Source organism: Capra hircus, chromosome 24 (assembly GCF_001704415.2).
Source record: "Capra hircus breed San Clemente chromosome 24, ASM170441v1, whole genome shotgun sequence".
Classification (NCBI taxonomy): Eukaryota; Metazoa; Chordata; class Mammalia; order Artiodactyla; family Bovidae; genus Capra; species Capra hircus.
In genome coordinates, this window is record NC_030831.1 from 8421051 (window position 1) to 8446251 (window position 25201).

The window sequence follows — 25201 nt, forward strand, 5'->3', positions numbered from 1 at the left end:
AAAGCTTTGTTTTGAAAACCATGTATCTCATCATTCCATTGCCAGTCCCTCTCTCAGCTTGGCCCACTTCTTCCTTGAGATGTTTTTCTGTTCCTTCTTCAATACAGTAGTTTTTGCCACTGCTAAGACTTCAGATTCTTCTTTGTGTCCTTACTAAGAACAGAGGCCCATGAGGAAGGGTCCTCTTTGACCCTCCCTATTGTGTAACAGTAGAACATTGTTTGTATTACGTTTATTTGCTGGCAATACTGCGGTCTTTAGCTGTCTCACATGCTACTTCCTTTACCACAGTCCTCACCTCTACCTTTCCTCTTTACATAACTTCGATGCTATTCACATCTCATCCTCAACACCTTTCCTATGAGCTCACATAGATCACTATTCTCCACGCATCTAAGTACATAACACCCTGGGTTTAACTATCTGGGTTGGTTGGTTTGCTTCCCAAGGTGGCAACCACTCTACTGAATCCCCAGTGCTTAATTCTAGTACCAAGTATACTGGATATTGTTGCTAAATACTTGCTGAATAAATAACTGAATTAGACAATGAGTGGATAAGCAAATAAACTACAATTTCATTGCCTGGCCTTGTTTTTCATTTCACTGTCATTTTGAGAATCCAGTTGGTATGCACACATGGAGAAAATTTGCCGTAAACCCCAACAATGACACAATTGCTGAACATGAAAAAAATCTTATGTTACAAATGTTTATGTTTTATCCTGCATAAGCAAAATAAAGAAGACTACTTATATAATCACAAGTTAAATTTAACATGTTACCTATCTGGGCCTTTTTGTCTTAATAAGCACCATTTTAAAAGTAAATAAATATAGACATTCTGAAAAAGAGAAAAATGAATATATTTGGTTCCTTCAGCTTATATCATACTGCATTCAGTTAGGAGGAGGAAGAAAAAGAAATCATTTCAAGAGCACTGGTGGGAGGGAGGCTCTAGAGAGAAGGGATATGTGTATTCTTACGGTTGATTCACGTTGTTGTATGATGGAAACTAACACAGCATTGCAAAGCAATTATCCTCCATTTAAAAAATAAAGAGCATACTCTCATATGATGTGAAAAGATTATAATCCAAATGAAGCATCAGAGAAAATGTGTCAAAGGTGTGGCGAGGGGGACACATCCAGTGCCATTGTGTTCACTAACATCAGAAAGGACCCTGTGAAATGAAGGACTACCTGGTAACTTTCAGGTTCTTTCCAGCTCCAGATGCCCATGGTCTTTGTCCACATAATCACTGGAGATTTGCCTGAGTGTCAATGAGTAAAAAGATATAATTCAAAACACTTAGTGATTCAAGAATAGGAAAGGATTCTACTCCTTTGGAAGGTATACAGACTAATTTTGGAGCCAGATTATTCACATTAAAAGATGCAATCTCCCCAGCAAACATGTATTAGAGACCTATTGGCACCAGAAACTGTGGTCAGTGCAGTACTGTAAGACAGTGCCCTTAAATTCCAAAAAGTTTACAGCTGAGGAGAGGAAGAACACACGCATATTACAGAAGTATCCTGAAGTCTTCTATGGGATATCACAGAATTATCTACAGTGTTACTAAAGTGTAAAAATCTGATTATCATTCCGATATAGGATCTACAAAATGATATTAGAATGACAAGGGAGAAAACATGTATTCCTTCCATGCCTACTACATATGTGTAATGTACAATGTTTAGTACTTCACATATATGGATGAATTAATCCTTTAGATGAGCTATTATTTAAACTATGTTTTCCAGACAATCGAACACTCAGAAAGCCTACGTAGGGACTTCCCTTGTGGCTCAGAGGTAAAGAATCTGCCTGTCAATGAAAGAGACATTCGTTTGATCCTTGGATGGAGAAGATCCTACATGCCATGGAACAACTAAACACAAGCACCACAACTACTGAGCCTGTGCTCTAGAGCCGGGAGCTGCAGCTACCGAGCCACGGGCTACAACTACTGAAGCCCATGTGCCCCAAGCCCATCTCTGCAACAAGAGAAGCCACCCCATTGAGAAGCCTGCTCACTGCAATTAGAGAAGAGCCCTTGCAGCAATGAAGACCCAGGACAGCCAAACATAGATAAATAAAAAGTATTTTCTAAAAAAAAGAAACAGACCTATGTAGTTGTTAGGAAGCCAGATGGCAAGAAGGTACCAAGATAAGAATTTGGACTCAGGTCTCTGGGACCCCAAAACTGGAAATAAAGCTAAAGATGCCTATTTTCAGAGGAGTATATAGAAAGGGTGGAACTTGTCATACATACTGAGAGAAGACTGGAAGTTTTTAACTGTATTTTTGAGATAATTGTACATTCTTAAGCAGTTGTAAGAAATGATCAAAATAAATCCCAAGTGCCCTATAAACTGTGTGGCCAAGTGGTAACATCTTACAACTCTATAGTTGTAACAATGTAATAACCTGATGTCAACAATCATATAGTCAAAATAGAGGGCATTTTCATCAGAAGGATGTATCATGTTGCCTCTTCATAGCCACACACACTCCCCTTCCATCCCTCCTTCATCCCCTGAAACCACTAATCTGCTGTTTCGAAATATGTATAATTTCAGTACTGTAATACAAATGGAATTATGGGCTTATGTTATCTTCTAAGATTTTTCACTCAACATGCTTCTCCAAAGATGCATCCAGATTGCTGTACAGATAAAAAAATTCATTCCATTTAACTGCTGAGGTATATCCCAAGGTATGATTGTATTATTGTTTCCTCATGGAAGGTGTTGTTTTTGTATCCAAATTTTGGCATTTACAAACAAAAACTGCTTTAAAGATCCATGGGTAAGTGTGGATATACGTTTGAAGGTATACATTCTCATTTCTCTGAGAGAAGTATCCAGGAGTGCAACTTCTTCGTCATATGAGAGTTATTATTTGGGAACCCACCAGACTGTTTTCCTGTGTGATTGTATGATTTACATTTCCTGCAGAAAGCCGCATGGCCAGGAGCTCTGCATTCTCACCAGCATTGCTGTTGTTCCTAATTTCTATTTTAGCCATTCTGCTAAGTATGTGGTTACAAGCTCACGGTGGTTTTAATTTGCATTCCCTTGATGGCTCATGTATTGACATCTTTTCATGTGCTTGCTTACTGGAGACAATTTATCTTAGTCTTCTTTCATCTGAAAGTGTCCTAAAGGACACGTTGACTGGATATAGTATTTGAGTTGACAATTCTTTTAGAATTTGCACAAGTGTGTGCTACTTTTTTCTGGCCTCCATGGTTTCTGATGCGATTTTCACTGTCATTTGGATTATTTCTTCCCTATAGCTCAGGTGTAATTTCCTTCCTGTTGTCAAGATTATTTTTTTCTTAATTCTCCACACGTTGACTAATGTGTCTTGATGTGGACCTACTTGAGGTTATACTGATTGGGGTTTGCTAAGCATCTTGGAGAAGGAAATGGCAACCCACTCCAGTGTTCTTGCCTGGAAAATCCCAGGGACGGTGGAGCCTGGTGGGCTGCCGTCTATGGGGTCGCACAGAGTCGGACACGACTGAAGCGACTTAGCAGCAGCAGCAGCAAGCATCTTGACTGCCGATTTGACCCTTTTCCTAAATTTGGAAAATTTTCACTCTATTTCTTTGAGTAATATTTTCAGCCCACATAATTTCTCCTCTCACACTGGCCTCCAGAGGCTTAAGTGTTTGATACTTGTTAGCATCCCACAGGCACCCTACCACAATCCTTGTTAGCAAAGGCTTTTTCTCTTCCAGACTGTTTCAGACTGATTCTTTCCCCTCTCCCTTCCATTCTTTTTTTTTTTTAATTGTGGTTACTATGCTTTTCCCTTCTACCCTTTCCATTTGTTTCTTTGTATTTTCTATTTCTCTGGTGGGGCAGTGGTAAAGAACTCACCATCGATACAGGAGACACAAGAGACTAGGGTTCAATCTCTGAACTGGGAAGATCCCCTGGAGCAGGGCATGGCAACTCACTTCAGTATTCTTGCCTGGAGAATCCCATGGATGGAGGAGCCTGGTGGGCTACAGTCCATGGGGTTGCAAAGAGTCTGATATGACTGAGTGGCTAAGCATAAGTGGCTAAGCATGGCTACTTTTTCTATTTGTTTCAAGCATGGTTACTATTGCTGATTAGAGCGTTTTTATGATGGCCACTTTAAAATCCTTGCCAAGGAATGCAGACATCTCTGTCTTTGCAGAATCGGCATTTCTTGCTTGTCTTTTTCATTCACTCTGAGATATTTTGGTTCTTGATATGATGAGCAATATTCAGTTGTGTTCTGAACATATTCAGTATTATCTTATGAGAATCTATTTTATCTAAACATAGGGGGGTTCCTCTGACACACCATTCTGGAAGGTAAAGAGGCAGCACTAACTCATTACTTCCAGATGAAGGTACAAGTCCAGGTTCCCCACAAACCTCCACTGATACCTGGGTGGGGATGCCCCCTGCTGGAGGGGGATGGGAGTCACCGCTTCCACTAGACCTTGTTAGCTGGGGGAGGTGAAATATAGGCTCCCCACCTGATTTTCACTGACACCAGGGAAAAGGTCTGGGAGTCTCATTACTGCCCAACGGGGATGACACCCTGGCTCCAACTCAGTCTTCAATGCCACCACTTCAGAACAAAGGACAGAGCAACCTTCTACTGCCTTGCAAGAGTGGAAGTGTAGGCTCCCCAGTCAGCTTTATTAACAGGAGTTGAGGTGGAGTACCACTGTTTTCTGTAGTTATTTGGTGGGCTAGAACATTTCTAGTCTAGAAGTTTCCTGTCTTGCTAAGCTGGCCATTCCCTAGTCCTTTGATTAGAGCAAATGGATATCACTTATCTTTTGTTTTCATCTGGTTGCATTGTATTTCCAGGTTTCTGGCCTCTTCCCAGCTCCAATTCTGGGATATATGCAGGGAAAAGAAAATCAGGCAACTCACCTCATGTCATTTCTTAGGTTCCCAGGTACCTGGCTGAAGGCCACTTCTCTTCAACTGGGAGAGTCCTTTATGTTTGCTTTACATATAGTTTTCAGAGTTTCTATGTGACTTATTGAGTTAAGAAGGGAAAAGTATGGGAAGATCCCCTGGAGTGGGAAATGCCAACCCTCTCCAGTATCCTTGCTGGGGAATTCCATAGACAGAGGAGCCTGGCAGGTTACAGTTCCCAGGGTCACAAGAATTGGACACGACTGAGCGACTAAACTACAACAACTAAGGGGAAAGCATATTGATTTAATCTTTCTGAAATGAAACGGGAATAAGATATAAATGTGTGAATTGGTGAGAAGAAAAACCAACAAACCACAGAAAAGAAATATGAAATCAAAACTCCTGAAAATTTGAAACTGAAATGTAAGTGATACATTTTTTTTGGAATAATATAAGATAAACTAATTATTTTCTCTTGGAAAATAATTATCCCAAAAATTTGGCCTAAAAAATGTAATGCAAGTGTTTCCTGATTATGAGTTTGCTTTCAAGCAGGAGCTAGGTTGTAGAAAGAAGTAATGAAGGCCAGTCCATGTCCATTCTAAACAAACTCTCCTTTCTAGTTCAAGGGGTCTTGACCTTAAATGTGGGGAAAAGATGACATGCACTGGTTATGCATATGCATATATGCATGGTGGTGTTAGTCTCTCAGTCGTGTCCACTCTTTGTGACCTCATGGACGGTAGCCTGCGAGGCTCCTCTCCATGGAACTTTCCAGGCAAGAATATTGGAGTGGGTAGCCACTCCTTTCTCCAGGGGATCTTATTGACCCAAGGACTGAACCCAGGTCTCCTGCACTGCAGGCGGATTCCTTACCGTGGTGAGCCACCAGAGAAGCCCCATTAACACATGCACACATGCGCATATTAACATATATTTATCAAATGACTCCATGCTTAGAGAATTCACCTCATCACACACTGACCGGAAGAATCAATGTTTTAAATACCGTGGAGCCTTTTTTAAAATCAGGGCTGGATTTTTCATTTCTTTGACCAATCCAATTTCCAAGACTGTCATCAAACTACTTCTGAAAGAGGCTGGGCAGATTGAAAGACAAGAAAAACACACTCTTCAAAGAGTTGAACACGACTGAATGACTGAACAACAGCAATCTCTGACTCAATGGGCATGAGTTCGAGCAAACTCAGGGAGATGGTGATGGACAGAGAAGCCCAGTGTGCTGCAGTTAATGGGGTCGCAAGGAGTCAGACACGACTTAGTGACTAAACAACAGGTGCAAACAATATTGTTACTAAATTGGTGGGTGTTAGCAACAAGCAGTTTCAAAAAAGGTGTCCATGATATGCAAGAATCATCAATGGTTAGAAAATCATGATGTTTGATATAAAAATACTATTTTTTAATGCCAACAAGTAAAATCAATCACATTTCCAGAGTCATTGCTTTAGTAAATCCACAAGAAGAGGAGAAAACAAGGTAGCAATGTCAGTTACTGGCTGCTGCTAACACATGGCTTCAGGATTTAACTCAGAGCTGGTAACCTTAAGCTCCTAACCTGCTGAAAATCTGACCTAAGTGTGTACTCCTGAGAAATTGGAACTAAAGGAGGACAGAGGTAAAAGATGATCTCAATAACATTTGAAGTTGTCTTTGTAACCTTGAGCAAGGTTAAGTTCTCCAAGTTGTTTTCCATTAAAAGTAGCTAAGAATACACAGAACCCAAAAGTGTTAAAATATGAAATAAGATTCTATATTTCAACAACCCAGCAGTATATATTGATGCATGCAGTAAGTTCTCAGCAAATGGTAGCTATTACAATAAACATTATACAAATAAAAATGAGCAAACAACTAGAAGTGTATATTTAGCTCAATAAAATACAAATTAAAATGATCTTTTTGGCCTATCAACTAGGGAAGTATTAAAAAACAATAATATATACTGTTGGCTATACAGTGAGCATGCTTATACATTGCAGGTGAGTACAAATATAAATTTGATATAATTTTCTAATGGACAATTTGGCAGTGTGTATAAAATACTGAAAAAAAAAACATTCTTTTGAAAAAGTCTATTTCTAGGAATTTAACCTAAGCCATTCTTTAAATGTCTAAAGATGTATCTGCCCATGCATATTTACTGCAGTGTTGATTACATGTGAAAGTGAAAGTGTCAGTCTCTCAGTCGTGTTTCACTCTTTGAACCCCATGGACCATAGCCTGCCAGGCTCCTCTGTCTACAGAATTATCCAGGCAAGAATACTGGAATGGGTAGCCGTTCCCTTCTCCAGGGGATCTTCCCAACCCAGGGACTAAACTCAGGCCTCCCACATTCCAGGCAGATTTATATATCTAATAATAAAAGTAAGCAGATTTTAAAAAAATAGATTATATTAAATTACAATAGAATCACCCAATGACTTTTATGCAAACATAAAAAGCCATGATATGATCTTAAGACCTAAATGCAACCAGTATAAAAAGTGAAACAATGCAATGGTTATGTCTTCTTTTAAAAAAAAAAGATCATAAGTTCTATCCTGGTTTAAAATTCAAATGAACACATATACCCACCTACACAGCACACACACAGGGGCTCACTGTTTCTCTAAGAATTTCTCCCAATATTTGTTTTCTTTTGAACAAAGTCTTCTTTCTTCAGTTTAATTCAACTGAATACAGCATTCAAGTGCACACAGCCAAAAACATAGCCAATTCATGTCTACATTAGCTTTCAGCATTAAGAGCTTCACTAAGAGTTTCAAAATAGCAAAATTATGTCTCATAACGCTTGAATGTCTTGTGGGAAAGTGTCTTTAGGTGGGCAAACTGTATACGAATTTAAGATACATAATTGAGCTCTATGGAGGTGACATGGTTTCCTCAAAGAGTCTCAGAACTTTCTATTACACCAAACTACAAAAGTCGCGCGTCAGAGATCCTGTATTGCTATGGTTCCCAAAATATCCTGAAAATGAGGATCTAAGATGAAATTGCCAGCTTTTGAGGAGAGTAATAATACCCATATGTGACTTCCATGCATTTGTCTCTAACTCCTAAATAAGCCTGTATTCTACGTGCTGTTCAATACCTCATCAAAGATGCTTCCCAGATCTCAGGGCCAAGGAGAGGTGGTATCTACCCTGATGGTTTGGTTCCTCTTAGAAAACAAAAGTTAAAAGAGCCTTCATTTGTTTTTCCCTTTGACATAATCGTTAGGAAGAGATGTTTTCAACAGTTCAGTCTTTCTCATCAGGGTATCTCCATATGCCCTGCCTCCCCCAACACTCCTTATATGACTCAGAAGAGGTGACAAGGGAAAAACGAATCTCAGGCAGAGCTAACTACCTCGGCTAATTCCCAACAGTAAAGCACTCTGCCTCCAACACTTTTCCTCTGCAGTGTGTCATCTTTTGAAAAATCCTGTGTGGTAGCCAGTATTTCCTCTTACTTCTGTTATTACAACCTGTATACTGAGACTCAGAGGCTTAAGCAGTGGACCAGGATAAAGTAATCAGTAAGTGATGGAGCCATTTTTGCTCCAAAATCTATGCATTTTCCATTGTGCTATAGCATCTGACATAAAACATACTGTGGTGTGAATTCAGTCTTGACAGAATTTTATAAGGGAGAAATCTTCTAATACAAATTACTTTCCTCCCAGTCTATTTTTCACTTGCTTAACTCCATTTCCTGAATTGTTCCTACACATCTGTATCTAAGACATCTTCCAGAATTACCTGTTACAAAATAAATAATTTATGATTTCCCACTTTTAATGCACTAACACAACTTCTATAAAGTACAAACAATTTATTCTCCCCTCCTATCTCTAAGAATAATTCCTTCTTTATCAACAAGGCTAATAAAATAGAGTGTATCATCTGAAAATTAATTTGTTGTTGATGTGAGAGTGGAATATAGTGATTTCCACTACTTTACTTGCTATATCTAAGAAATGGATTAACTATAACCAAAAGGACATTGTTCTGCCTACAGCTAGTTGCCAAAGGCCACATGAAATTCAACCAGAACTACATGCTACAAAACCTGTATGTCATTATTCCAGATAATATCTTAACACATCAGATCCCAGGCAGTTAATCAAAATTTTAGTAAGTATTTATTTACAGTAAAATGTATCAGCGTGGTTTTTTCAGTCAAATAATATCTTTGTAATATTCAGATAATTCAGACATAGTGTTAGACCAATATAATTTCACAGCATTTTAAATCACATTTTAAATCACCGGACTTCCCTGGTGGTCCAGTGGTTAAGACTCTGTGATTCCACTGCAGAGGGAATGGGTTTAATCCCTGGACAGTGAACTTAAGATCCCGCATGCCTTGCATTGTGGCCAAATAAATAAGTAAATCACATGCAAACTGAAGTATTATTCTTTATTTTCAGCAGCATTCTTTTTCATAAAATAACCCAAGATCCCCAGTTTTACTTCTTAGGACAGCATATCATTTAGTAACCTTCAGATATGTTTTGGTACACTGCTGCTGCTGCTGCTAAGTCGCTTCAGTCGTGTCTGACTCTGTGCGACCCCAGAGACAGCAGCCCACCAGGCTCCGCCAGTCCTGGGATTCTCCAGGCAAGAACACTGGAGTGGGTTGCCATTTCCTTCTCCAATGCATGAAAGTGAAAAGTGAAAGTGAAGTCACTGAGTCGTGTCCAACTCTCAGCGACCCCATGGACTGCAGCCCACCAGGCTCCTCCGTCCATGGGATTTTCCAGGCAAGAGTACTGGAGTGGGGTGCCATTGCCTTCTCCGTTTGGTACACTACTCTATCCAAAATCTTACCTCTGCTCTTAACTCATAGACCACTCTGTCATTGCTGTTTTGAGATTTTGATTCTTCCCTTATAAGTCCTGATACTTCTTCCATTTCATTTTTATGTTGACCATGAAGAATGTCAAACTGCAAAAAGAAAAATTCATAATCACAAATTACAAAGGCTGGTTCCAGGATAATTCATATTAGTCTTTCATTTTGCTTTCAGGTTTTTTTTTTCTTTGTTATGCGGAATCTGATAGGTTTTGTTGTTGCTATTATAGGTTTTGCAGTTGAACAGTGTATTTCTTTACACTTGCAGCTGAAAAATCCTGTGTTGTTGGAAAAGCAAATCAGCAAATATTCATTAATCTAAATCCACCAATTGAAAATTAGACAAATCTTCATTACCTCCACAGATTCTTAATAATTGACCAACCAGATTCTAAACTAATCCAATTAATTCTGATCTTTCAGTCTTGAATATTAGTACGATAGTACTCTTTGTAATCCTACTTATGTATATTTGCTATGAAATATAAATAGTGCATAGATCATAGCAGAGATAAATTTGGGCACTGGAAACAATACATCTATATGACACTCAAGTTTGTAAGACATATGTAGAACATCTATAGAAGATGCCAATTAACTGCCATAGAAAACTACGGCCGGAAAATAATACAAACAAACTCTGGCACATGTAGACAATGGAATATTGTTCAACACTAAAAAGAAATGAGCTGTCAGACAAATGAAGAGACATGGAGGAAATTTAACGCATATTACTAAGTGGAAGAAGTCTATCTGAAAAGGTTACATACTGTATAATTCCATCTTTATGACATTCTAGAAAAGGCAAAACTATGGAGACAGTAAAAAGATCAGTGGTTTCCAGGGACTGGAGGAGGAAGGGATGAATCGGTGGAACATAGAGGATTTTTAGGGCAGAGAAATTATTCTGTATGATAAACTCTAATGATGGATACATGTTGCTACAATAGTGAAGGTCGCTCAGTTGTGTCCAACTCTTTGAAACCCCATGGACTGTAGCCTGCCAGACTCCTCTGTCCATGGGATTCTCCAGGCAAGAGTACTAGAGTGGGTTTCCATTCCCTTCTCCAGGGGATCTTCCTGACCTAGAGATGGAACCTGGGTCTCCTGCACTGCAGCCAGATTCTTTAACATCTAATCCATGAGAGAAGCCCATATAGTTATACATGTATAACATGTTGCTATTTGTCTAAACCAATAGAATGTATCAAACCAAGTGAACCTTAAAGTAATTTGGGTGACTGTGTGTCAATAAATGAATAAATGGGGTGAAGGATTTTGATAATGAGGGAAGCCACATATGAATGTGGGGTGGGAATTATATGTAAGTAAGTGTAAGTGAAAGTCACTCAGTCATGACTGACTCTTTGCAACCCTATGAACCATGGTCTACACAGCCCATGAAATTCTTCAGGCCAGAATACTGGAGTGGGTAGACTTTCCCTTCTCCAGGGGATCTTCCCAACCCAGGGATCGAAACCAGTCTCCCTATTGCAGGTGGATTATTTACCAGCTGAGCCACAAGGGAAGCCCAAGAATACTGGAGTGGGTAGCCTATCCCTTCTCCAGCGAATCTTCCTGACCCAGGAATCAAACTGAGGTCTCCTGCATTGCAGGCAGATTCTTTACCAACTGAGCTATCAGGCGACACCAACTTCCAGTCAATCTTGCTGTGAACTTACAACTACAGGGAAAAAAAAATTGTCTATAAAAATTAACATAAGATTGAGAAAAATCCTAGAAATGCAAACAATGATTTTTCCCTGTAGCTGTTCTTATAATTAGAAGTTTTCAACAGAATCATAACATTTAATATGTGGATATATGCACATGTGCTTTTTGTTTTATTAACATGTTTTCTTCATACTATGTAGGTTTCCAGAATTAAAATTACATAATTGGCATACAACCATACAATAAATCAGAATATAAAAGCTATCATTATATCAGTTATGTAAAATTTTTAAATAATGTTACTCATGTTATTATTATTAATAATAATATTGCATGCTTAGTCACTTAGTCATGTCCAATTCTTTGAGACCCTATGGACTGCAGCTCACCAGGCTCTTCTGTTCATGAAATTCTCCAGGCAAGGATACTGGAGTGGGTTGCCATTTCCTACTCCAAACAGTAATATTAAGCATATACTAATCTCAAGAAACCAGGCTTGATATATAGTTCCTTACCTAATGCTGACTGTAATCCTTTCTTTTAGGTCTGATTATTACCCCTTAAAGAAAAATAAACCACATTTTTACTAGGCTTAAGTAACATTACCAAATTCACAAAGCTAATAACTGGGGGAAGAAAATTTGAGAACATTCCTGCCAAATTCATTACCTGAGTTATTAATCATAAACCAATGCTCCATCTATAATTATAAAACTAAGTGTCTTAATAATTTTCTGAAAGGCAATAGGCTTATAGAAATAGATAGCAGAAGGAGCATAACAGAAGACCCCATCACCCCAACATACTGGAATGGACCACAGTGAAAGGAGAAGCTGATTTGCCAACTACACAAAGGCTCCACGTTCAGAGCCGGTAATGTGGAAAATACACCATACGAGGCAGGAGTGAAACAGGACATCATGCAACAAAGTCCACTAAAAGGCTGTCTCCACACGTTTCTCTCCACTTTCATGTCAGTTAAATAGATAGTGTGGCATTAATCTCTGGCCAAAATAAAATAAAAGTCACTTTTCTAATAAAAGAATAACAAATTGCAAGCAACAGTTTTGGGACTGTGTTCACCAGAGTCAAATTTAACTCATGCTGGTAATTGAGTGCCCCTCACTTCACTTCTGAAATCTTGGTCATTACTACCCAGGGAACTAGATCAATAATGAGCCCTTCCATTGTCAACAGAACTTTCAATAAACCCCTCAAAGGAGAGAAGAGGGAGGAAAATACATTTTCATACATGGCAGTAGAGGGAATCCACATCAATTACATAAAATAATTCCATTTCATTCATCATTGTGAGTGGAAAATCAAGGATCTCTGGACATAGGTAGAACCTCAAGAGCATGAAAAAGATGTGACCAGGACTAAGGAATAGAATGTCTGATTGAAAAAACAAAACAGGAAAAATGATACAATTTAAGATATGAAAGAGAATGTTTTCTTAAAAATTTAATCACTATCTTGAGGAAAAAACAAATACATAATTGTTTTTGTTGTTCAGTCCCTAAGTCATGTCCAACTCTTTGTAACTCCATGGACTGAAGCATGCCAGGCTCCTCTATCCTCAATATCTCCTGTAGTTTGCTCAGATTCATGTCCATTGAGTCAGTCATGCTATTTAACCGTCTCATCCCCTGTCGCCCCCTTCTCCTCTTGTCCTCAGTTTCTCCCAGCATCAGGAAAGAATGTTTTTCCAATGAGTTAGCTCTTCGCATCAGGTGGTCAAAGCATTGGAGCTTGAGCTTCAGCATCAGTCCTTCCAGGGCTGATTTCCTTTAGGACTGACTGGTTTGATCTCCTTGCAGTTCCAAGGACTCTCAAGAGTCTTCTCCAGCACCACAATTAGAAAGCATCAATTTTTCAGTGCCGAGACTTCTTTACGGTCCAATTCTTACACCCATACATGACTACCAGAAAAACCATAGCTTCGACTATACAGACTTTTATTGAGAAAGTAATGTCTCTGCTTCTTGATATGCTGTCTAGGTTTATATATTTAATATGCTGTCTAGGTTTACATATTTAGAAATATATATTACACTCATAAATTAAGGACAAAGCAATTTCAAATTTTAAAGAACAATAAAACAACATTTTTAGCATATGTTTAGTCATCCTTCAAATAAAATTTACTAGAATAGTTATAAGACAGAGTTAAATATTGGAGGGTACCCATTCCCTCAATGCATCCAGTCCTTTGGACAGCTCATGCACACTCATGGCATTGCATGTCAATCAGAACTCTAACAACTTCCAAATGTCTAATTCCATCCTAAAGGTGTTCCCCTGAACTCCTCATCCACACACCCAACTTTCTACTTATCACTTCCATAGGATTCCAAAGCTTAACATTTTGAAAAGACTAAGTACTTCTTCAAACGCTCCTCTGCTGTGCTGTGCTTAGTTGCTCAGTCATGTCCAACTCTGTGCGACCTCATGGACTGCAGCCCACCAGGCTCCTATTCCATGGGGATTCTCCAGGCAAGAACACTGGAGTGGGTTGCCATGCTCTCCTCCAGGGGATCTTCCCAACCCAGGGATTGAACCCAGGTCTCCTGCATAGCAAGTGGATTCTTTACCATCTGAGCCTCCAGGGAAGGGCAACAACACTGGAGTGGGTAGCCTGTCCCTTCTCCAGGGGATCTTCCCAACCCAGGAATTGAACGAGGGTCTCCTGCACTGCAGGCGGATTCTTTACCAGCTGAGCCTCCAGGGAAGCCCTGTTCCTGTTAGTCTTTGCCATTTCAGCAAATATCACTTCTATCCTTCCCTTTGATCAAGCCCAAAATATTTCACTTATGCTTAATATTTTTTCTTTGATGTGCCATATTCAGACTAAAAACAAATCAACTGAACTTAGCCTTCACATAATTTATTAAATCCATTCACTTTCTAACTTCACCACTACTGCCCTGGTCAACCACCATGATCTCGGTTATTTTAATAAGCTGCCACACTTGCTGCTTCTCCTTGTGGATCTGTATTTTCTTTCCCAAAACAGCAGTCAAATAAAGCTTTTTATAAAGTAAATCAAATCATGTAATTCCTGTATTCAAATCCTTCCTCAGGCTTCCCAATCCATTCAGAGTATAAATCAAAATTTTTATTAGCCTCTTAGTTCTATAACCATCAGTTCTGGTCTCTATTTATTCCAACCCCTGATTCTAAACCAGCCACTCTGACCTCATGGTTCCTACAGACTTCAGACAAGCAAGAACAAAGAAGAAAATAAAAACAATAAATAAAATAGTATACAGCTAAAGCAATTAAAACAATATAACAGAAAAAAATGATTAGCATATTAATGAAACAACTATATTCCCTCCTATTAAAACAATGAGTTATTTTCTTTAACAGGTTCTTGCTGGGGGCAAATCAATGAATTCTTCCCAGTCTTGTTTCAAATAATGAAAACGAAAAGAGTGGAAAACAAAACAGAACCCTAGTTTCCTTCCTACTCTAAAAGATTCTAGAGTCACAGTATTTAAGTTTCCTAATCACACACCTTGCTACATTAGAAATATCTTTGTTACATAGGTAAAGAAAAAATGAGTTATTTTGATCATTTAAACATTTTGAACTCAAAACCACCTTAATTTTGCCACTTAGCTCTTCAACTTAAGGTTTAAATTAATGGTGTGTGCTTAGTCTTTCAGTCTTGTCTCTCTGCAGCTGCATGGACTGTAGCCACCAGGCTCGTTCATGGAATTTTCCAGGCTAGAATACTGGAGTGGGTTGCTATCTCCTACGCCAGAGAACTTTCCAGACACAGGGATCGAACCCACGTCTCTTGTGTCTCCTCCACTGACAGGTGGATTCTTTACCACTGGCACTACCTGGGAAACCTTTGGATTAATGGAGCTGTAACTAAAAATCTCTATTTAGCAACTGAAAAGTTAAAAGTCATGGACAGGCAGATGCTAGAAGTTATTAATTCAGCAGAATTATGAGTGTCATCCACAAATGATATATCACAGCAGTTAAATTGGATATGACAGAAATAGGAAGTGTCTGATTAAGTGAATGAGTCAGCATCAGAAAACATTTTCCAAGTTTATGTCCTTTTATATAAAATTCATTTAAGTGTAGTCTCTTGCTGCAATAGTTTTTTTTTTTTTTTTTTGGAAATTACATCATAATATAATTCCAGAATTTCTCTTCAAAGTTCCTCTTTTCATACTGCAGTATTTGTGAAAGGTTAAATCAGGCAACTTATCATATCTCTGACTTCAGAAATATCTGCCATAATTCACTTCTGGAAAATGAGCAACATTACATGTAAATATTTACTTTAATACATTTAGATTACCATAGAGTGGAAAATCTTTCTGGGGACAAAGTCTAGAAAACAAAAATATTGTATCACATAAATTATTTTCTTATTTAATTGGATAATATAGGAGAAGGAAAATGCATTCAATGTTCAGTTAATCACCAAACATCATGGTTTCTTTCACTTGTATATTTCTCAACTTTCCACATCTCTGCGCATCCCCCACCAATGCTTAGGGCATCTGATTATTTCTTTCCGGATTATGTGACAGACTCAGAACTGTTTTTTCATCACCCATGTCTCCCAATCTCTTCTTTATACCAAACTTTGAGTCATTTTTTATTATAATCATATTGACCCTAATCAACACACTTCAGTGGCTCTTTCCATTGCCTTCATGTTGATACATAACATTTATAATTTGGCTTTAGGGATAAGTATTGACTATCAACTAGTTCAGGATATATGACCAAGTGTTTAACAGTTAGGCAGGTGAGGATACCAGATTCTCATGAAAAGTGAGGAATGTAGGATGGAGATTGTTCCAGCAGAAGGCCACGCAGGCACCTCCCTGGTGCTCCAGGGGTTACGACTTCACCTTCCAATGTAGAGGGTGCAGGTTCCATTCTGGACAGGCAGCTAAGATCCTACATGCTCAAAGCCAAAGAAACCCAAAACAAAAACAGAAGGAATATTGCAACAACCTGAATGAAAACTGAAAAAAAGAACTAGGAGAAGGCTCTCCAAATACCACTGTCCCAGGGACAGCTAGCAACAAGTTTCAGCTCTTTCAAATAACTTGAATTAACCATAAGCATACAGAGAAGCCTCCAAAATTTCATCACTTACAGATTCAAAACTTTGTCAAATATTCTTTTAAGTAAACTTTACCTAATTCCCTCCTTCAGCCTGAAAAAATGGTAGTAAACAGACTAAAGAATGTGTAACTACCATGAATGTAAATTTTACTGTATCTTTCAAGTCAAAATAAAACACTGATTTTAGTGGTCTTTAAACTCTTTTGCTCTCAGGCTAAAGTATCCTTTACCCTTTTAAAGTGTGTCTTAAAATATTATATTTATTTAGATTCAAAAAATAAAATTTCTGGTGAATTTTAACTATTGACATTTTAAGCAAAATGGTTGTATCATGCTTCACACTGCTGCTGCCGCTAAGTCACTTCAGTCATGTCTGACTCTGTTCGACCCCATAGATGGCAGCCCACCAGGCTCCCATGTCCATGGGATTCTCCAAGCAAGAACACTGGAGTGAGTTGCCATTTCCTTCTCCAATGCATGAAAGTGAAAAATGAAGGTGAAGTCGCTCAGTCATGTCCAGCTGTTCGCGACCCCATGGACTGTAGCCTACCAGGCTCCTCTGTCCATGGGATTTTCCAGGCAAGAGCACTGGAGTGGTTGCCAGTTCCTTCTCCAATGCTTCATGCAATGACATATAAAAACCACATGAATGTGATATTCACTCTCATCTGTTAAAAAAAATTATATCGGTAATTTTATTTCTTAAATTTTTATTTCTATTCCATCTCTTTCACGTCATCATACTGTAACATATGTTTATACTTGAAAAGGTTTTTACTCTATAAGATGAAATAGAAATATGTGCATAAAATATGTATGCATATATTATGATTGTAAGGTTGCAAATGTTAAAAAGTGTATCTTGGATTGAATTATTTTAAAGATTATTTCAGGTACATGGTTTCATAAAAATAAAATCAGATAGCACATATTGTGATACATAATTTTTAAATATAAATTTATCATTTACTGGCAATGCATCGTTTAATGAGATGGACACATTTTTCCAATTAGTTTGTGTATCCATGGATGAAATTACTTATTGATAGAAATGAAATAAGAATTATCATCAGTTTTATTTACTTTTTTAAAATATGAACCCTGAGAAAAGTTGATCACACATCAGTTTGTTAGTGCTACGGGGACATCCAAAAACCACATGCTTCTTATAGGAAGAACACACTACCTAAGAGAACACTCTGGAACAATTACTTACATTAAACTTATTGATCCAACCAACCTTTTATAAGAAATATAGAGGACAGAGAAACATATTAAATAGCACCACTGGATGCAATCTCTAAAACCCAAAATAAAACTTTACAAGATAAATGACTTGGCTTTTTAAGTAAATTATAAAAAGGAAAAAAGAAGAAAGAAATATAAAGAAAAATCTACATATTAAAACACACTTATAAAGACATATCCAATTAAAATGTCTGAGCTTCATTTGTGTTTTTATTCAAATGAGTCATCTGTGAAAATAAAATTGATGTTTATTTAAAAACTGGACATTTGAACACTGAGTATTTGATATTAGCAAAGTAATGTTAATTTCTTAGGTTTGAAAATGATATTGCTGTGTTTAACAAAAAAAAAAAAAAGGCCTTATGTTTTGAGATATAAATGAAAATGCTTCTCAGATGGAATAATGCAATTGGGAAGGGGGATGAAGATCACCGAGGTTTAAAAAAGTCCGGCCATGAGACAAAAATTATTAAATATAGTTTATGGGGTTCCTTGGGGTTCTTTATAGTATTTTCTGTTTTTGTATACAGAACGTGAAACTACAGAACATTAAAGTTTTTAGGGAGGCAAAAGCGTGTTTTAGATTTTTAATTTTAGAAAACAGGATGTTTAAGGATTAGCATCATTTAATTCCTAATTAAATATTGCCTGAAGCTGCACATAATTACCATAGTGTAAGACTAGAGGAAAACAACAGAATGGGAAAGACTAGAGATCTCTTCAAGAAAATTAGAGATACCAAGGGAACATTTCATGCAAAGATGGGCTCGATAAAGGACAGAAATGGTATGGACCTAACAGAAGCAGAAGATATTAAGAAGAGGTGGCAAGAATACACAGAAGAACTGTACAAAAAAGATCTTCATGACCAAAATGATCATGATGGTGTGATCACTCACCTAGAGCCAGACATCCAGGAATGTGAAGTCAAGTGGGCTTTCGAAAGCATCACTACAAACAAAGCTAGTGGAGGTGATGGAATTCCAGTTGAGCTATTTCAAATCCTGAAAGATGATGCTGTGAAAGTGCTGCACTCAATGTGCCAGCAAATTTGGACAACTCAGCAGTGGCCACAGGACTGGAAAAGGTCAGTTTTCATTCCAATCCCAAAGAAAGGCAATGCCAGAGAATGCTCAAACTACCGCACAGTTGCACTCATCTCACATGCTAGTAAAGTCATGTTCAAAATTCTCCAAGCCAGGCTTCAGCAATACGTGAACCGTGAACTTCCTGGTGTTCAAGCTGGTTTTAGAAAAGGCAGAGGAACCAGAGATCAAATTGCCAACATCTGCTTGATCATGGAAAAAGCAAGAGAGTTCCAGAAAAACATCTATTTCTGCTTTATTGACTATGCTAAAGCCTTTGACTGTGTGGATCACAATAAACTGTGGAAAATTCTGAAAGAGATGGGAATACCAGACCACCTGACCTGCCTCTTGAGAAACCTGTATGCAGGTCAGGGAGAAACAATTAGAACTGGACATGGAACAACAGACTGGTTCCAAATAGGAAAAGGAGTACGTCAAGGCTGTATATCGTCACCCTGCTTATCTAACTTACATGTAGAGTGCATCATGAGAAACGCTGGGCTGGAAGAAGCACTAGCTGGAATCAAGACTGTCGGGAGAAACATCAGTAACCTCAGATATGCAAATGACACCACCCTTATGGCAGAAAGTGTAGAGGAACTAAAAAGTCTCTTGATGAAAGTGAAAAAGGAGAGTGAAAAAGTTGGCTTAAAGCTCAACATTCAGAAAACGAAGATTGTGGCATCTGGTCCCATCACTTCATGGGAAATAGATTGGGAAACATTGGAAACAGTGTCAGACTTTATTTTGGGGGGCTCCAAAATCACTGCAGATGGTGATTGCATCCATGAAATTAAAAGACCCTTACTCCCTGGAAGGAAAGTTATGACCAACCTAGATAGCATATTCAAAAGCAGAGACATTACTTTGCCAATACAGGTCCATTTAGTCAATTCAGTTCAGTTCAGTTCAGTCGCTCAGTTGTGTCCGACTCTTTGCGACCCCATGAATCGCAGCACGCCAGGCCTCCCTGCCCATCACCAACTCCTGGAGTTCACTCAGACTCACGTCCATAGAGTCCGTAATGCCATCCAGCCATCTCATCCTCAGTCATCCCCTTCTTCTCCTGCCCCCAGTCCCTCCCAGCATCAGAGTCTTTTCCAATGAGTCAACTCTTCGCATGAGGTGGCCAAAGTACTGGAGTTTCAGCTTGAACATCATTCCTTCCAAAGAAATCCCAGGGCTGATCTCCTTCAGAATGGACTGGTTGGATCTCCTTGCAAGCCAAGAGACTCTCAAGAGTCTTCTCCAACACCACAGTTCAAAAGCATCAATTCTTCAGCGCTCAGCCTTCTTCACAGTCCAGGCTATGGTTTTTCCAGTGGTCATGTATGGATGTGAGAATGGGACTGTGAAGAAAGCTGAGGACGACAGAGGATGAAATGGCTGGATGGCATCACCAACTCGATGGACATGAGTTTGGGTGAACTCTGGGAGTTGGTGATGGACAGGGAGGCCTGGCGTGCTGCGATTCATGGGGTCGCAAAGAGTCGGACACAACTGAGCGACTGAACTGAACTGAACTGAAGACAGGAAAAGTCAAATACTCATGTTTGAATATATTTTATTAGGGCTAAAGTGTGTGATTTAACTTCACCAAGTAAGAAATTAGTACCAATTTTGGTAATAATGAAAGAATATCTTTCTTTTCTGCAAAGTTTTAGAATTTGAAATGTTTTTCTTTGTTTTCCTGTTTAGTCTCGGTCTCTTGATGACCTATACATCTGATGACCTATGTATCTGACCCTGGTAGCTCAGCTGGTAAAGAATTTGCCTGCAATTCCGGAGACCCCAGTTCATTTCCTGGATGGGTAGATCCCCTGGAGAAGGGATAGGCTACCCACTCCACTAATCTTGGGCTTCCCTAGTGGCTCAGATGGTAAATAATCCACTTGCAATGTGGGAGATCTGGTTTCAGTCCCTGGGTCTGGGAGATCTCCTGGAGGAGAGCATGGCAACCCACTCCAGTATTCTTGCCTGGAGACTCCCCATGGACAGAGGAACCTGATGGGCTACAGTCCATGGGGTCCCAAAGAGTTGGACACGACTGAGCAACTAAGTATATGCACCCGAATGTCTGTCAAAATCAAAGCTTTCATTTAGAAAAATAATATCATTTTAAATTGTTAACCTCTTGCTTCAGACATGCATAAAACAGATAGTGTTAATATATTTTCTTATGGGAAACAGATGGAATAGGAAATGGCAACCCACTTCAGTATTCTTGCCTGGAGAATCCCACGGCCAGAGGAGCCTGGCAGAATATGGCCCATGGGATTGCGAAGAGTTGGACACAACTGAGCAACTAAGCGTTAATGGGAAACAGAAAATTATGCCTCCTCATTTTTTTTCTAAAAATTAGAGAATTTTCTAAATATTAGAAAATTTAATGATGTTTCCATTAAAAAAAAATCAGCATGTTTATGTTCTTTATTGAGTTGTCATAGGAATAATTGGTAAAAAGGCAGATTATAGAAACTCAATTTAAAAATCTACATAAGTTGAAAGAAGCGATTTAAAGTTGCACTTCTATGAGATGTCCAGCATGGGTAAATCTACAGTACTACATTAAATCAGCGATTACCTAAAGCTGTGGGGATTTTAGGGAACTAAGAAGTGACTGCTCAAAGATCTGTTTCCTTGGAGGCATAGATGGTAAAGAATCTGGCTCCAACACAGGAGACATGGGTTTGATCCCTGGGTTAGGAAGATCCCCTGGAGAAGGAAATGGCAACCCACTCCAGTACTCTTGCCTGGAGAATTCCATGGACAGGGGAGCCTTGTGGGCTACAATCCACGGGGTCACAAAGGGTCAGACAACACTAAGCATGCACGCATGCTAAAGGATCTAGGGTTTCTTTCTCAACTGATGATGATTATGGTGACAGTTGCACAAGTCTGTGAATATATTAAAAACCACTGTATTATGCTCTTTACAATGAAATGCATGGTGTGTGAATTATATCTGTTGTTGTTGCTTAGTTGTTAAGTCATATCTGACTTCCACTGGGCTTCAACCTGCCAGGCTCCTCTGTCCATGGGATTCTCCAGACAAGAATATTGGAGTGGGTTGCCATTTCCTTCTCCAGAGGATCTTCCCAACCCAAGTATTGAACCCACATCTCCTGCATTGGTAGCTGAATTCTTTACCACTGAGCCACCTGGTAAGCCTGAATTATATATAAATAAACCTATCAAAATATGAAAATAGGAAAGATTAATTTAATCAAAAGAATTACAGCAATTAAATCTTCTAGTTTAATTTTAAGTCACAAAGAGCATCTGTTAGAAGCATTCTTAATCAAACAATCTGAAACACAATACAAGTTTTCACCTCTTAATTTGTCTTCTTGGCATCCCTATTTTAGGAAGAATCAAGAAGCCTCCTCATCCACGTCTCTTTGTAGATAATTTATCATTGTGAATGTGATTTAAAATCAATTCAAAGATTTCATACTTAAACTCTCTCTATCAATGTTAAAATGGCACTTGAACTTTTGCATATGATGCTGTTTGTAACGTAATTACACTACTCTTGGAAACATTCCATTTTACATGATTTTTCACTAATTTGGTGACTTGGAACTTGTTAATATGTTCTTCCTTTCCCCTAACATATGGCATTTCAAAATCATTGGAGATTTGAACCTGATCTGCATAAGTCTTTCCCACGATGAAAGAGCTGACAAAATCAGTTTTGTTCTTTGGGATTTTGTGGCTTTTGTATAAACAATGCATTATCTAGAATCAGCAAAAACCATCTATATAGTGAAAAAAAAAGTCAGAACAACGGAAAATAGTCCAGAAGTAAGATGTCATAAACTATATAAAGCATTTCTTTCTTTTTATATTGATTTGACTAACTAGGAGTACATGTAGCTCTTTCAATGCTAGTTATGTTAATACAACTGGAAAAGAGAAAAAAGCCATTGAGCAGAAAGAAACTAGAACTTGCAGAGAGAAGATATGGTCAGGTTATAGATTTTTTTTTTGGTAAAGTTGATGTATTAAGGTTCTTTAGCGAAACAGACCAAGATATATGTGTGTGTGTGTGTGTGTGTGTGTGCGCACACACGCTTAGTCATTCAGTCGTGTCTGACTCTTTGCAACCCTATGGACCATAGCCTGCCAGGTTCTTCTGGCTATGGGGATTCTCCAGGCAAGAACACTGGTGTGGGTTGCCATTTCCTTCTCCAGGGGATCTTTGTGACCCAAGGATTGAACCCAGGTCTCCCCCATTGCAGGCGGATTCTTTGCCATCTGAGCCACCAGGGAAGCCCAAGAATACTGGAGTGGGTAACCTATCTCTTCTCCAGGGGAACTTCCCAACCCACAGATCAAACAGGGGTATTGTGCACTGCAGGCAGATTCTTTACCAGCTGAACCACCCGGGAAACCTATATATATAGTCAAAGCTATGATTTTTCTGGTAGTTATGTACAGATATGAGGGTTGGACCATAAAGAAGGCTGAGCACTGAAGAATTGATGCTTTCAAACTGTAGTGCTGGAGAAGACTCTTGAGAGTCCCTTGAACAGCAAGAAGATCAAACCAGTCAATCCTAAAAGAAATCAACCCTGAACATTCTTTGGAAGGACTGATGCTGAAGCTGAAGCTCCCCTTTGGCCACCTGATGCAAAGATCAAACTCATTGGAAAAGACCCTGATGCTGGTAAAGATTGAGGGCAGGAGGAGAAATAAGAAACAGATGATGAGATGGTTGGATGGCATCAATGACTCAATGAACATGAGTTTGAGCAAACTCTGGGAGATAGTGAAGGACAGGGAAGACACGTGCTACAGTCTCCAGGGGTCACAAAGAGTCAGACATTACCGAGCAAATGAACTGAACTGATACATACATAGAATTTTATTTATTTTTATTTTCCATAAAAATGTTTATCATAGGGAATTGGCTCACTTGACTATGGAGGCTGACAATCCCCAATATGTACAGTCAGCAAGCTGGAGACCAAGGAGACCCAGTGGTAAAAGCTCCAATCCAAGTTAAAAGACCTGCGAACCAGAAAGGCTCATGGTGGAGCTCCAATCTAAGTCCAATAGGCTTGAGATCCTCCATGAAAACTGGCTTCCATTAAGAGAAGAACTGGTATTCTAGGTCAAAGACATAGGCAAAAGGAATTCCCTGTTACTTGCATGTAGATCAGACTTTTTGTTTATTCGGGCCTTCATCTTCTGAGATGAGGACCACCCACATCAGGAAGGGCAATGTGCTTTACTGAGTCTACTCATTCAAATGCTACTTTCATCTCAAAACACACTCATGGTCACATTCAGAATAATGTTTGACCAGATACATGGGCACGTGGTAGTGGCCAAGCCAAGCTGAACTTTAATGTGAAATTATCACAATGGGTTTTGGGGATTTCCACACTGCCCAATCTCCTCTCCAGCTCATGTTTTAGAGCAGCAGATATCAATTCAAGGTGTGCAGCAGGATAATGAGCTTTTAAATACACAGATATATAATCATCACTCATAACCAATTAAATCAAAATCTTTCAAGAGATACCTGGACATATATATTTTAAAAAATTATTTTCAGTTGAACCTAATGCATTTTGCTAACTTGGTACAATTGAAGAAAAAGATTATTTACTCTTCCTTTTATAAGATCCAGATTATCCATGTGAGAACCCTCGTGAGATTTCATCAGCACCTCCTTTTGTGTATACTAGATGATGTTAACGTGAATATAGAATTATATATTCCATTGGCTTTGATCACAACCTCAGAACTATATTACAAAAGAAAATTGCCTCAAGTGACAATTACACATTCGAAAGTGCATTTCAAAGATTACTCTTTGTTCTAGTGTGTCATCTGTGCCTTTTCAGCTCTCCCATATGATCTCTGTAAAAATGCCAGCTAACGGAGCCTTCTGTCTTTATGATTTCTCCACTCTCTTTAAAACTACTGGTACTAATTAGGATGCACCAGAGCCTAGAAGAGGAGGGCGTGATGCTCTGAGTCTCCACCAGGTCCAGAGCTCTTTCTCATCTGAGCAGCTACACTCAGTTCCTCCCACGTAACATGCCACACTTGGAGCTGCTACCCTGGACACAACCCTGAGGATGCCTCATTCAGACGCTGCTGTCTAGAAGGTGATCAGTGGCCTAGAAAATAATCTAAGACCGGAACCCATTTACCAGGGGATAATAATTAGGGGACACAACGCGGGAAGGAAAGGGGGTACCAATTGAGAGAATAACATTGAAATATATACATTATCACATGTAAAACAGATAGTTCCCCAGGTGGCTCTAGTGGTAAAGAACCTGCAT

General features: G+C 38.8%; 1 protein-coding gene across 1 annotated transcript in view; it reads right to left on the reverse strand.

Annotated features, from left to right (window-relative positions):
• The window catches only part of CCDC102B (coiled-coil domain containing 102B), a 257611-nt gene that overhangs the window by 154970 nt on the left and 77440 nt on the right, over positions 1-25201 (reverse strand). The window contains exon 5 of the mRNA XM_005696959.3: positions 9757-9873. Within this exon, the coding sequence (XP_005697016.1) occupies positions 9757-9873 (117 nt within the window). The remainder of the gene's footprint in view (positions 1-9756; positions 9874-25201) is intronic.